This window comes from Lepisosteus platostomus, chromosome 4 (genome assembly GCF_059453375.1).
Source record: "Lepisosteus platostomus isolate fLepPlt1 chromosome 4, fLepPlt1.hap1, whole genome shotgun sequence".
NCBI lineage: Eukaryota > Metazoa > Chordata > Actinopteri > Semionotiformes > Lepisosteidae > Lepisosteus > Lepisosteus platostomus.
In genome coordinates this window covers 15,710,612-15,722,748 of record NC_142614.1, presented here as the reverse complement: position 1 = coordinate 15,722,748, position 12,137 = coordinate 15,710,612, and the positions used below count along the sequence as shown (strand labels likewise).

Sequence of the window (12,137 nt, the reverse complement as noted above, 5' to 3'; positions counted from 1 at the left end):
TAAAGAAGACCAAGCTCTCACAAATCTCCGAAGAAGTTTATTGCTCACCCAGGATGCATCCCACCCCTGCTAACTTTACTCTCGTTTCTGCTGAAATGAGAGACCATTCGGGCAGAAAGTCAAGATCCGCCCGAGGCGTGTGAGTGGTTTTCTCTGAATCCCAGGGGACGGTGTCCCATATTCGTTCGTCCTCCACCACACCTGGCCGGAAGCCTCTGCTTCCTGCGCTCAGATGATGTCATCCAGCGAGGTGGACAAGTCAGTTAACAATCAATCATCACGCCCAACGCAGGCTCCAAGCTGAAAAGCTGGGATTTTCTGGAGCCTGCACATTGTCAGCGGCAACTGGTCCTGTAGCTAAAGAGACATTTATTGTAAAGGAAACCCTGGATGTGTTTGGTCACAACCACATTTCTCAGAGTGAAAATAGTGTTATGCAGCATGGTGTGCAAAAACTTTTTTTTTTGCAAAAACACCAAGAAAGAATTTTATTAAATAATTATCAATAGTCTAAGGTGCAGTGATCAGTTTTTTTAAGAAACTAGACTACTGTCCTACAAAATACTGACTAAAACGCCAATTCTAACACATCCAATTCAACTCCCTTCACTGCAAATGGTCTGGAGATTAATGGGGCAGCTGTGGTTTTGGAGTTCTGTGAGTGGAGTTTTGAGTTTATACCGAAGTAAAACAAGTACAGTGAAGTAAACCGAACATCTCTTCTTAAAATCAGAGATAATACAAGCAGGGGATTCGGCTTTAGTACCGTTGTGGGTTTTACTCCCCACATTCCCTTCCTTGTGAGCAGTCTTTGGCACTGCATTGCGGTGACCCAACGTGTTTGAAACGTTCCAACAACAGAAACCGGTCTGTCCAGACCAGATGTTGAGTGGAGCTGCCTGCCTCTTTCTCTCGGGTCTTGGAAGTCTCCTGCGAGAAATCAACATCCCCCGTCCATGGAAGATGTGTTATTGCTGCATTCCACAGTAGGATATAACATGGGTTTCAGATTTATGACAAAACAGTTGCAGCGCCAGGGGCAGGGCCCATGTTAAGAAGAAATCTGAGTGATGGAGGCTTCATCTTCCATTATGGGAACATAAAACTACGTTACTGTATCGTCCGGACCATGGGATGGGATAAACGACAGAAAATACTAGCTACACTGTTTTTTGACCTGCAAGCCGAGTTAAAAATTATCATCAAGATAGAAGACACAGACAAAACATTCTTGCAATGAGCATTCTTAAAATTGGTTTCACCGACTGAGAACTGAACCTGGGCGATGGAGGCAAGAGTGTCGAATCCCCATCATTACTTGTTCAGTAAGACTGAAACCAACTTAACCAATGTCTATACATGATTTTCTGTATCTTCTGTAACTTCATGTAACTTTCTCATTTGTCTTGGAAGCTCTTCTCCTTAGGATCTGGGCAGCACTCAACCTTTATGATGCCCTTAATGGAGCACAGCCAAAGCCCTCCGGAGCATTTTCTCGCAGGCAAAAGCCGTGAAGAAGTATCAAAATATTTCTGTCCACCGCTGTATTTCAAAGTGGCCCACCTACATTCATTCAGAGAGAATCCTGCCCCAATACAGGGAAAAAAGCAATACCTTGAGGTTGTGTCCACGCAAAAACCACCACCAAACGCTTTACTGTATATTAAGTAACTTATATTTGCAACCATTTACAAAAATAGGTATGTAGCTAGAACAATGTGGGTGGAGTACCTTGCTCAAGTATCCAACAGCAATGTCTTAGCTTTAAGCAGACACTTTCAGCAGAAAGTACGTCCTAGACCTGCAAAAATACAGGTGGCCAGCAAGCCTCTGTTGTAGACGAAAGTGGAGGATAATCCTATTTAAACCAGCCCCAGCAATGCTTGGCCAATTAGGTACTGGTGCTTCTGAATTACCCATCACAGTAAGCTAAGCACATGGCCTAGATTCAGAACAGTAATCACTAAGGCCTATCCTATGCTTTGAATAAAATATTTACTTGTTACATGACTGAAAAAGCCTAGCATGCGCTATGTTTTAGCTTTTCCTATTCATCATTTAAGTCTCAAAATCCTTCCTCTTAAAGAACTTCCAGTTGAAGCCACTGTTTGTCTAACATGTAGGAAACGTCTTGGAGAAATTGCCAATCTGACAGCCCAGTTGTTGATAGGACAGAGGCAATAGGTATTTTATAAAGTAACTAAATAGCAAAAAATTAAAAACCACAAAAAAGAGCATTACATCCTCAGTTTTAGGAAGGAAAGACTACTTCCTATCATAGTCTTACAGCTGGTTCCAATTCTGTTATGCTTTGATTAGCAATTCTGTCAAGCAGGCAATTAATTTCACCCCAAGTGACACAATGTAGCTGTGATATCAAGAGTAACATGAACTGGTACAGTGACAAATTGTGACATGACTGTAAAGCGCTAATCAACAAATTAGAATGTAATGACTTTACACAGATGAGAGCCTTTTAGAAAAAAACAGTGAGAGTTTAATTTTTAAAAAATAAATTAGAAAAATAGAAAATTACAGCTGTAAGGAAGGTAAAATTAATTTGACAAATATCACGGCCCATGAAACTCTGATATCACGCTCTAAGAGTCATGATTAATTTGTCCCCAAAAGTTATTTCATGGCAGTAGGAATGATACAGGATCCAAAAGACACTTTATTTCTTCAAATACAGCATTCTTGATGTGACCCTGCGTAGGGTTATGGCTCTATGTCAATTCCTTACTACGGCACTAAAACACTTCGGGACTGATGTCCTCCACTGTGACAAAACTCTGCACAAAATGACCAGGTATAAGGAATTAAGGAAATAATCTTTTAAATCAGTTTTGTTATATTAATTTTTGAGCTACATTCTGGAAGGATCAAATGTCATTTGCAATCTGTATTACTTATTATAGAAATAACTTCTCACTCTCACCAGTTAAATGTACGTTTTTCTGATTATTAGACATGCATTATTTCTTGGTACCAGTCAGACATATTTTGCAATATATTTCTGAAAGAAATCATGTTTGAATGTGAATATATTCTCATAATAAGCCTATATAAAAAGTTTTTTTATTGTTTAATGTTAATACCCCATACCAACAGTCAAAACTGTAGTTTCTGGGTAGAAAGTAAACATTGTCCATTTTCAAGGCATTAAGCGTTTCCATGTATTTTTGGACTGCAGGCGCTCTAGCAGGGCTAGCACCAGCGGAGATGGTCCTTCCAGCACAGATTTTATAATGACTCGGTAGTGCCACACGCGACAATGCTCTCTGTTGTTTTACACAATGAATTCTGACCTGGTGTTTCATGTGACTTAGCATTTCGAAATGTAGGACACACACTGTTCTTCACACCTAAAATGGCAAAATGGCATTATGGCTTTAAAAATCGAAGAAGCCTGTGCAGGGCTCTTGGGGATATGCGTCTCGCTTAATACCAACATAGAAATGTATAAGTATATATAGTGTAGATATGCAAAGGAACAAGTAATAGGTTTATTCCATGCTGAAAAAAAGAAGAAAGAGAACACAATGTTTCGGCCGTGGATCCTTCTTTGCAGCCTATGCATGCTGACGCAGCTACCCACCTGAACTATAGTGTAGATATGATATACCGAAATCGTAACAGTATTGCACACAAAAAAATAATTTGTCATACACAAATATAACACTGTGCTTAAAGGCTATTAAAAAAAACTGCTTGTTTCCTTGGTTAGGTGAAGTAAACAGTTAAGTGCAGTTGAAGAGGTGCAATTAGGTTTGCTAGCTGTGTCAGAGTATGTGCTGAAAACGAACAAGTACAGGTTAATTCCAAGGTGAAAGGTAAAGAAAAAATAAGAAAAATGACATTTTGGCTGCAGTTTTCCTTACATGTAGACACGTGTTTTTTTTAACCACAAAAGCTTTACTCCTTATGAAAATATTGCCTCCCTCATCTTTTCTAAGGTGGCCAGTCACTTCAGAAACAAACCTCACTGGCACACATTCAGCCATGCTGAGAAGGAGTTGTGTGAAATTAGCCCTGTAGAGCACAGCAGAAGGTACGTGGCCGATTAAACGCTGCTTTTTCTTTTCCAACTGGAAGCAAGCAGCACATCGTAAACACTAAACAACCACTTATGTGCAGGAGAACACAAGCACACTTCACTGCCAACATTCAGGCCTGGAAAACAGTCGTTCACTTTCTCAGTGTCTTTTGCCCATTTGGCAGATCTCAGACCATCTCCTTTTGACACTTTGTGCTCCTTGCACTAGTAGAGCTTGCAAACCAAATACAAAATCCAAAGCGTGGAACTTCTCACATTGACAGCTAGTGCAGGTGGAGCCTGTGTCACCAGGGCTGGAGTCTGACTCTTTCGGCCTCGTGTTTTGGAAGGGACAGAAGCTCAACATGGCAACCACAGACACTGTTCTGTAGGAGTTGCTGTCCTTCAGATGAGTTTTTATACTAAAGTCCACTTGGTCATTAAAGCTCTTATGACAGGATCTGAAAGAGCTTTGGAAGAGAGGGGGTATAACCCCAGTGTCCTAGCTAAATTCCACTCTGACCTTGTACAATCTAGGCTACCTGCAATTCCACATCAATTCAACTGATGAAGCAACTGCTCATTTCTCTGCCAGATCTGCTAAGCAGTGGGGCTGCTGCACCAAGATCCTTTGGAATAACAAAACAGCCATATAAATACAATTAATTCAACCACATTCATTATTTGGGGCACCACTGGTACTGAGTCTTTGACATATGTGGCTGCTGGGCTGCCTGTCAAATGTCATGAGAAAATCATCCCAGCAGACCTGCAGGATCTTTCTCAGGCATCTATCCGCATGGAGTAAGGGTCAGGGCACTGGACTCACTAGATGGTTGTGGGCTCGTATTCCCACAGTGGTGCACTGCTGTTGTACCCTTGAGCAAGGAAAAAACGGGTAAATATTGAAAATCGAGTCGCTTTGGATAAAAGCATCAGCCAAATAAGAACAACCTGCTTTCAAAAACACAGAGACAATGTCTTCGATGGGTAAAAAAAAAATAGGGATCCAAGAGAAAACTAACAGGAAGCAAACGTATTTTTCATAGTATTAATTTTCCTCACCCTCAGTCCCTCAGAGCACAAAAACACCACAAACCATCGCACCACAATCTGAGCCTCAACAAGGAGTTGAGCCTTTTCATTAATTGAAAAGCTTTTTTTAACCCACCATCAAGCAACTGGATACACGATGCTCTCCCCCCTGGCCACTATTTCATCTCTGATGTCATTTATCTAGAAGAAATTAAGTCAAGGTGTTGGAAGAACTGAACTGAGCTTCATATACAAAAACTGAAGCATCCCAGCAAACCTCTGTGTAAATAAACCTCAGGTCAAATTGGAGCAAAATTACAGTTAGGCACTGCTGTGTGTATACAACACAGGAAGTGATATTTAGTGGCTCCCTTTGAAATAAAAATAACACACTTGGGACACCAGATGAATCATAAACCTTAAACGTTTTATGACCAAGATTACAAACTTGTAATTTTTTTAGCCACCGTCACAGAAGTGAAGGCAAATGATTTTTAAATCCCCACTTTTGTGTAGTACCCAAGCAACTGGATTCCTATCGGTCATATAAACATGCTGCCCCCATGTGGCCAAAGCTCAAATAGTTTTTTCCAGTTCAGTTCACACCTGTAGAAGGCATCAAAGCTGCACCTGAAATTTTGTTTCTCTTTTCCGTTTTTCAGCATGGAATTAACCTTCACCTGTTCCTTTGCAGCCAACAAACTCTGATGCAGCTCCCAGCTTGTACACCTGTTATAACTATGCCGCACTGTGAAATCACTTAAAGACTCAATAATAGATGATGCAGATTCCCTTTGAATATTCCTCAACTGAAGCTCCACAATTCTTGAGCTGCTTCTACGTCTGACTCGAACAGCAAGCACAACTCAGCACCTGCCACGCGAGGCAGCTTTCTACTCACACTTCAGACACTCTGGCCACTTCACAGCCTTTTCAGCTAGAAAAAGAAGTGTATTTGCGGATTTTATTTCTTAATTTAAGTGATTAAACTGGAAACAAATTGGGATTTAACACACACAGTACACGAGAGACTCCCAGCTATCAGCAATACTGCAGTTTCACAATGCAGAATTTTTCCATCTCGCTTTTACCATCATGCGTAAAAAAACAACAACCTTCGGACACTCATGTAAGGGGGTAAAGACACACATTTTCTCCAGCTGGGACATAAATCTAGGAAGGAAGAAAGCTGTGCCGCTGGAATGATAGCAGGAGTCCGAGAAAAGGAAGCCTTGCTCCTGGACCTCGTCCAGAGCCATCCCTCGGGCTCTCCCGTCGCGCACCGCGCCAAGCCCGCACCTGCACGCGCGGCCTGCTCTTTCTTTACAACACGCTGCTCGGCAGCAATAAAAATCCCCAGCCATATCCGCAACAAGCAGCAGGCGCTCGGCTGCGGACACCCCGACGTCCCCCCGGGGGCGGGCCTGGCTGGACACGGCTCTGCGCCTGTAATGGGTTGCACATTTTATTTTAATCGGGGCTCTCAACTGCTTGGGGGTACGGAATCAGGAAACGACGACCAAGATCTCTTCCGCCGCGCACGCAGAAACCCGACCTGTCTTTTCTTACTCCCCCCCCCACCCGCCTCCCTCACTCTCCCATCAGACATCTGGAGTCCTTCAGACTGTGGTGTCCAGGCCACCCCCCAAGAACCTAAAAGCACCTGAGATGAAGAAAATAAATCACAGGCCAGGCTATGCAGATTCATCTTCAGGGCAGTAAAAGGCATTTGCTTTAGCTTAAGAACTGCTGGTTTGAACATTTACAAAGGCAGACCTAATAGCCTTAAATGCAGCTGTGCAACTAAAGAAAAAAGTGGAATTGTGAGGCTTACTGCAACATAACCTACACACCCTATACTGAATAAGATGACTAAAAGCAGCTATTCTGATGAAGAACGAGAACATCAGCCTTTTCATTTGAGTGCACAGCAGAGTGGAGCAACAGAGAAATGGGTTCAAACCCCAGGTGGAGCTCAGCTGTTCAAGACACTTCCGTGTGTCACTGCCACTATTTTGACACATCGATAAAATGTCAGCCTGTATCAATGGGTACGAATAATTAATGACACAAAGCTCATTAATCATTCCATGCACTGTTGTTTGACGTAGTGCTGTCCAGAAAAGGCTGTGACCAACCAAAACCTGAACTAGAGGTAGAGGCTAATACTGGCTCGCAGGCACCAGGATCCAACAAAAAGCATCAGCAACACGTCTTTCCTTTTTAAGGAAAAACAATTCTAAAACTCACGTCGTCGTCGTCGTCATCCTGAGCCTCATCGTCTTCGTCATCGTCGTTTTCTGTGTATCCAGGAGGCAGAGGTGGCCCCACGAATTCTTCTTCGTTGTCGGCCCTTCCCCGAGTGGCCATGGCGGGGGGCAGAGGGGGTCCGATCTGCTCCTCCTCCGAATCCTCGTCCTCACTGCCGCTGCTGCTCTCACTGTCGCTCTCCTGCCCCCTGCTGGAGGAAAGGAGAGACCCGTGAGGCTGGCTGTCACCCTGACCTTCTGAAGCTCAAAAAGAATTAATAGTAATAATTGCTTACACTTATATAGCGCTTTTCTGGACACTCCACTCAAAGCGCTTTACAGGTAATGGGGACTCCCCTCCACCACCACCAATGTGCAGCCCCACCTGGATGATGCGACGGCAACCATAGTGAGCCAGAACGCTCCCCACACATCAGCTATCAGTGGGGAGGAGAGATGAGTAATGAAGCCAATTCAGAGCTGGGGATTATTAGGAGGCCATGATTGGTAAAGGCCAATGGGAAATTTGGCCAGGACACCGGGGTTACACCCCTACTCTTTTCGAGAAGTGCCCTGGGATTTTTAATGACCACAGAGAGTCAGGACCTCGGTTTTACATCTCATCCGAAGGACGGCGCCTGTTTACAGTATAGTGTCCCCCGTCACTATACTGGGGCATTAGGACCCACATGGACCGCAGGGTGAGCACCCCCTGCTGGCCCCACTAACACCTCTTCCAGCAGCAACCTTAGTTTTTCCCAGGAGGTCTCCCATCCAGGTACTGACCAGGCTCACACCTGCTTTTGAGTCACACAGTCATAAGTCACACAGTTTTTGATTTGTCGTTCCTCTGTCATGCTGTACTGGTCCACCCAAACAATCCTTCCTCAGCCAAGCTTTCATATGTCCTAATGCCTTTAAGAATCTAAACAGATTTATCTCAATTTTCAAGGGTATTATTAGATGTTGCCTTTTATACTGGACATTGCAGTCCTGACTTGCAAAGATTTCCATGTAATTTTCACAAAATATTATCCGCTTTCCAGTGGCCCAAGTCTTTAAATTCCAGCCATCCATTTTCTAAATAGGTGTGTAAAGTTACACATTTCTTCTGTAAAGTACAAGGTCACAGGGGAGACTTTTTTTAATCAAACTATTCTTATTGCACTTTGTAAGTCCTAAGAGAGAGACTCTCTGGACCATTTATATTTTAAGCAGATCTGGTAAGATCTTTAACATCACATTAAGATCAGTCTCCTGACTGATAATGACAACGATGTCCCTCTCCGACTTAATGCATTTCCTCTCTGCTTCTGGCTCAAAGACAGCATGCACACTGATATATGTAAACAAAGCACATTTCAACTAAAAATATTAAAATCACTTCTCTACCACAAGCAGTCCAAGAGGTATTGACAAGGTCCTGCATAACCCACAGTAAACCCATTCCTGGTTTACCTGGAGGCAGACGGTGCTGACATTCCTCTCCTAGGCTGCACAGGCGCCTTGCTGGACTGAGAGCTCCCTGCAGACATCTGCTGCATGTTCTCCATCTCTCGCTCCTCTGACGGGAAAGACAGCACATTCACCAACTCACTGCATTTCCCCAGAGAGCAGTGGGACCTAGCCTACAGAGGCCTTCTTACACCTTTTACTTCTCTTGCCAGTTATATAAGAAACGTATACATTTGAATAAACGAAAAGTAAGCACAGCCTTGATTTATCTGGAAAACTAAAAATCGAAAGCAGAGGAGACAGGCCTTCCCTGCTGCATGAGAATTTCTAAAACCATTACCTCAGCATGGTGAACAGAAGGCTCTGCACTGTATGAAATGCTGTGTGACAAATGAGACGTAAAACCAAGGTTCAGACTGCTTGGTCATTAACAATCTTTAGGTACTGTTTGTAAGAACTGGGAGATTAGCTATGGTGTTCTGTCTAAATTCCATTTTGGGCTTGCAAAGTGTGGCCTATCTAAAGAAGTGCAGTGGGGCTACTGGTGCATATTGGCTGCACCTCAATAATAATAATTAATTATTATCGTTAAAGAGTATGGCCAGTATTGCTGTTAAATTATCACTGTAGTGTTAGGTAAGAGCCCACTCACCTGCTGTTTTTTTCTGAAAACAATTAGTTTTATTGAGTAATTGAGTGCTCAGGTAGAGCAAGAAAAAAGTAGGTGTCGGGGATCCACTTCACTAAAGCACTTAGGGCTGTGCAGACTTCCCAAGTTCAATGCCAATATGAAGCAAGCAATAGATTACTGACTTGCTTGAGCTGCTTTTGCAATTTGGAATCGAAATTGTACATTTCAATCACAAAGCTTGAAAGATCAAAAGGCACTAAACTAATGGTGTTGCGTGAATTAAAAGAAAGATTCTGCACAGTATTCTGAATGAAAAATGTTCGTGACTTCTAAAATAACTACTTATTACAAAAATACAATAAAATTATAAAAAGCTTCTCCCATTAAAAAAAAAAATACCTTGATGAACCTGGTTTCCGGGTTTTATTTTCATAGACCATTCTAGAAAAATTCCTAAGACCATTTAGGTTTTCTGTAAGATTAAAATTTTGTAATCCTCTGTCCCCTATCTGAGCTACACGTGAGGATTCACAGCTTTGAGTGGCTCCATCGCATGCCTTCACCAATTAATGCCTCACACAGTGGTGCAGCATACACTGTAACATCCTCTGTCCATGACTTCAAACCACCACCTCGGGATTTCCTTACCTAAAGCTTTCTGGCTTCTTTCAATGGCAGTTCTTCTGGTTTGCTCGAATATGGCATCAAAATCAAAGGTGCGGGCTTTCTTCCCTAGAGAGAGGAATGACATTAACTTGGTGTCAAGGCATCTGCCAAAGCCTGTGCTATTACATGTTCTGTGAACGGCTTTTGTGAACTCAACCGGAATGTTTTGTGTAGTTACTAATGTACTGGACTGACACCTTTATGCAAAGCCACTCCAATTTTTACCCATCTACTGTACACTGCTGGGTATGTTACTGGATCAGTTCAGTTGAAGTTCCTTGCTCAAGGAGACAGCAGCAGTGTCTCACCTGGGATTTGAACCCACAACCTTCCAGTTGCGAGTCCAGAAGGTTGATCACTGCTCCACACTGCTACTAATTCACTGTTGGAAAATCTTGCTGCGCGTAGCAAATTACCCAAAGAAGACTGCAAAGGCAGTACAAATTCACACTACAAACCTGAACCACCCAAGTCTCAGTGTTGAAATGCAGTGTGCAACACTAAAATACGTCCCCCATAATCACTACATGTCTCTCAGCTCTGAGAAGCCCGTTCATACATTTCCTAAGGGAGACATAAAGAGAAACAGAGACTATCACAACAATTACTTTTACTATTCTGCAGATATTTTAGTTTGTCTGCTTTTATTCTGGTTAGGGTGTAAAAGACGTCGTGAACAAAAATAAGTACGTACGTGCAATTATAATATATTGCAGCTTCTTCTGCAGAAGCAATAGTAATACGGTAGTATTAGTAATAACTACATGGTTTTTCGTTTATGGTTCGTTTATGGCCCACACTTCTTGACGATTGTTTGGTAACCATAAGAAAACTGTTTATTGAGTTTAATCTCCTTAATTTAAAGGGGAGTAAATTAATCGCTCCGAAGTTCTTGTCATGCAGTTTAGAAACAGGTTGTAAAAAGCTTAATAAATAAAAAGTACTGCAAGCATATACATACCGAACCCGGAGAATCCCATAACAGAAGCAATGTCCGCATCCTTGTCGGAGGTCCCACAAGCTACAAAGAAAGCGAATTCAGCATAAGTTTATTCTTGGGGGAAAAAAAACTTTAATATCTTAAAGTTTCACAAATGCTACGAGCTGTACATGCATTAAACTCGTAAAAAACAGCAAAAGTACAGTAAAGATATTCGATACAGTTATTGAAATTACTGTAATAGCTAGGTAATATACATTGAACCCCACATGCTTTCAAAATTTTTTTGTAATACACATTGAAAATTAAATGGACAGCTATTAATCTTTGCTGATATTTTAACATTTTCAATCCTAAAACAGCCTACCGTCTTCCAAAAGCCACCCAAAATAATCACAAAAGCTCTACTCTATTTTTATGACACGTTGTGAAACAACCTAATATAAAAACATAAATCGTCTTACAATTCTTGTCTCCACCGGAGTCCATGATTTCAGGTTTCCAATATTTTGCATGACCCGGCAAAACAAAGAGCGCTCACAAGAACAGCAACTTAAAATGTGCCGTAATGCCCAATTTGGCCAGCGCCACCTGGCGGTCACTAGTGAAAACTCCCAAAATAAGTACAACTGCTCCGTGGTGTATCACAGCAATTTCAAGGTATACAATCATGATAAACTGTGGTATAATGTAGTGAATTCTTATTAATATGGTAAGATACTTCATCAATATCATGCTGAGCAGGATGGGGCTGCTTTATGAAGAATTGACAAATCAATAGCAAAGCCAGCTCAAGCATGTGGATTTTAGTGTGAACAGCACGCGTGTACGCTGCACCTCTTAGCACGGAAGATGCCAAAGCTCTTGACGTGGACCTGACTGTGGAGGCACAGGAGCACAGCTAGCAGATTAGGCGGGTTGCAGAGTGGGCAGCTGCTGTGTCAGTGGAATTAAATAAAAGCCTTTAAACGCCCAACAGAAATGGATTTCGTAAAGACCTAAAAATGTGTCTCTCCAGCTGGGAAACGTGTAGTAAACGAATTGGAAATGTACGTTAGGAAACGGCAGTACTACTGCTTTAAATATCTCTTGATATTTGCGGAGTTAACAATATGCTCCGTTTGT

General features: G+C 42.2%; 1 protein-coding gene across 2 annotated transcripts in view; it reads right to left on the bottom strand.

The window, feature by feature from the left end:
• wdr70 (WD repeat domain 70) overlaps positions 1 to 11,585 on the bottom strand; it is a 112,519-nt gene extending 100,934 nt beyond the window's left edge. Inside the window, exons 1-5 of one of the 2 annotated variants that reach the window (XM_088628713.1) lie at positions 11,477 to 11,585; positions 11,034 to 11,093; positions 10,055 to 10,138; positions 8,779 to 8,884; positions 7,322 to 7,529 (exon numbers count right to left, since the gene is read on the bottom strand). In XM_088628713.1, coding sequence (XP_088484839.1) covers positions 7,322 to 7,529; positions 8,779 to 8,884; positions 10,055 to 10,138; positions 11,034 to 11,093; positions 11,477 to 11,501 — 483 coding nt within the window. In that variant the 5' untranslated portion in view covers positions 11,502 to 11,585. Of the gene's footprint in view, positions 1 to 7,321; positions 7,533 to 8,778; positions 8,885 to 10,054; positions 10,139 to 11,033; positions 11,094 to 11,476 lie in introns of both variants that reach the window. The other variant, XM_088628712.1, reaches the window with a different exon arrangement.
• Positions 11,586 to 12,137: the final 552 nt, after the last annotated feature.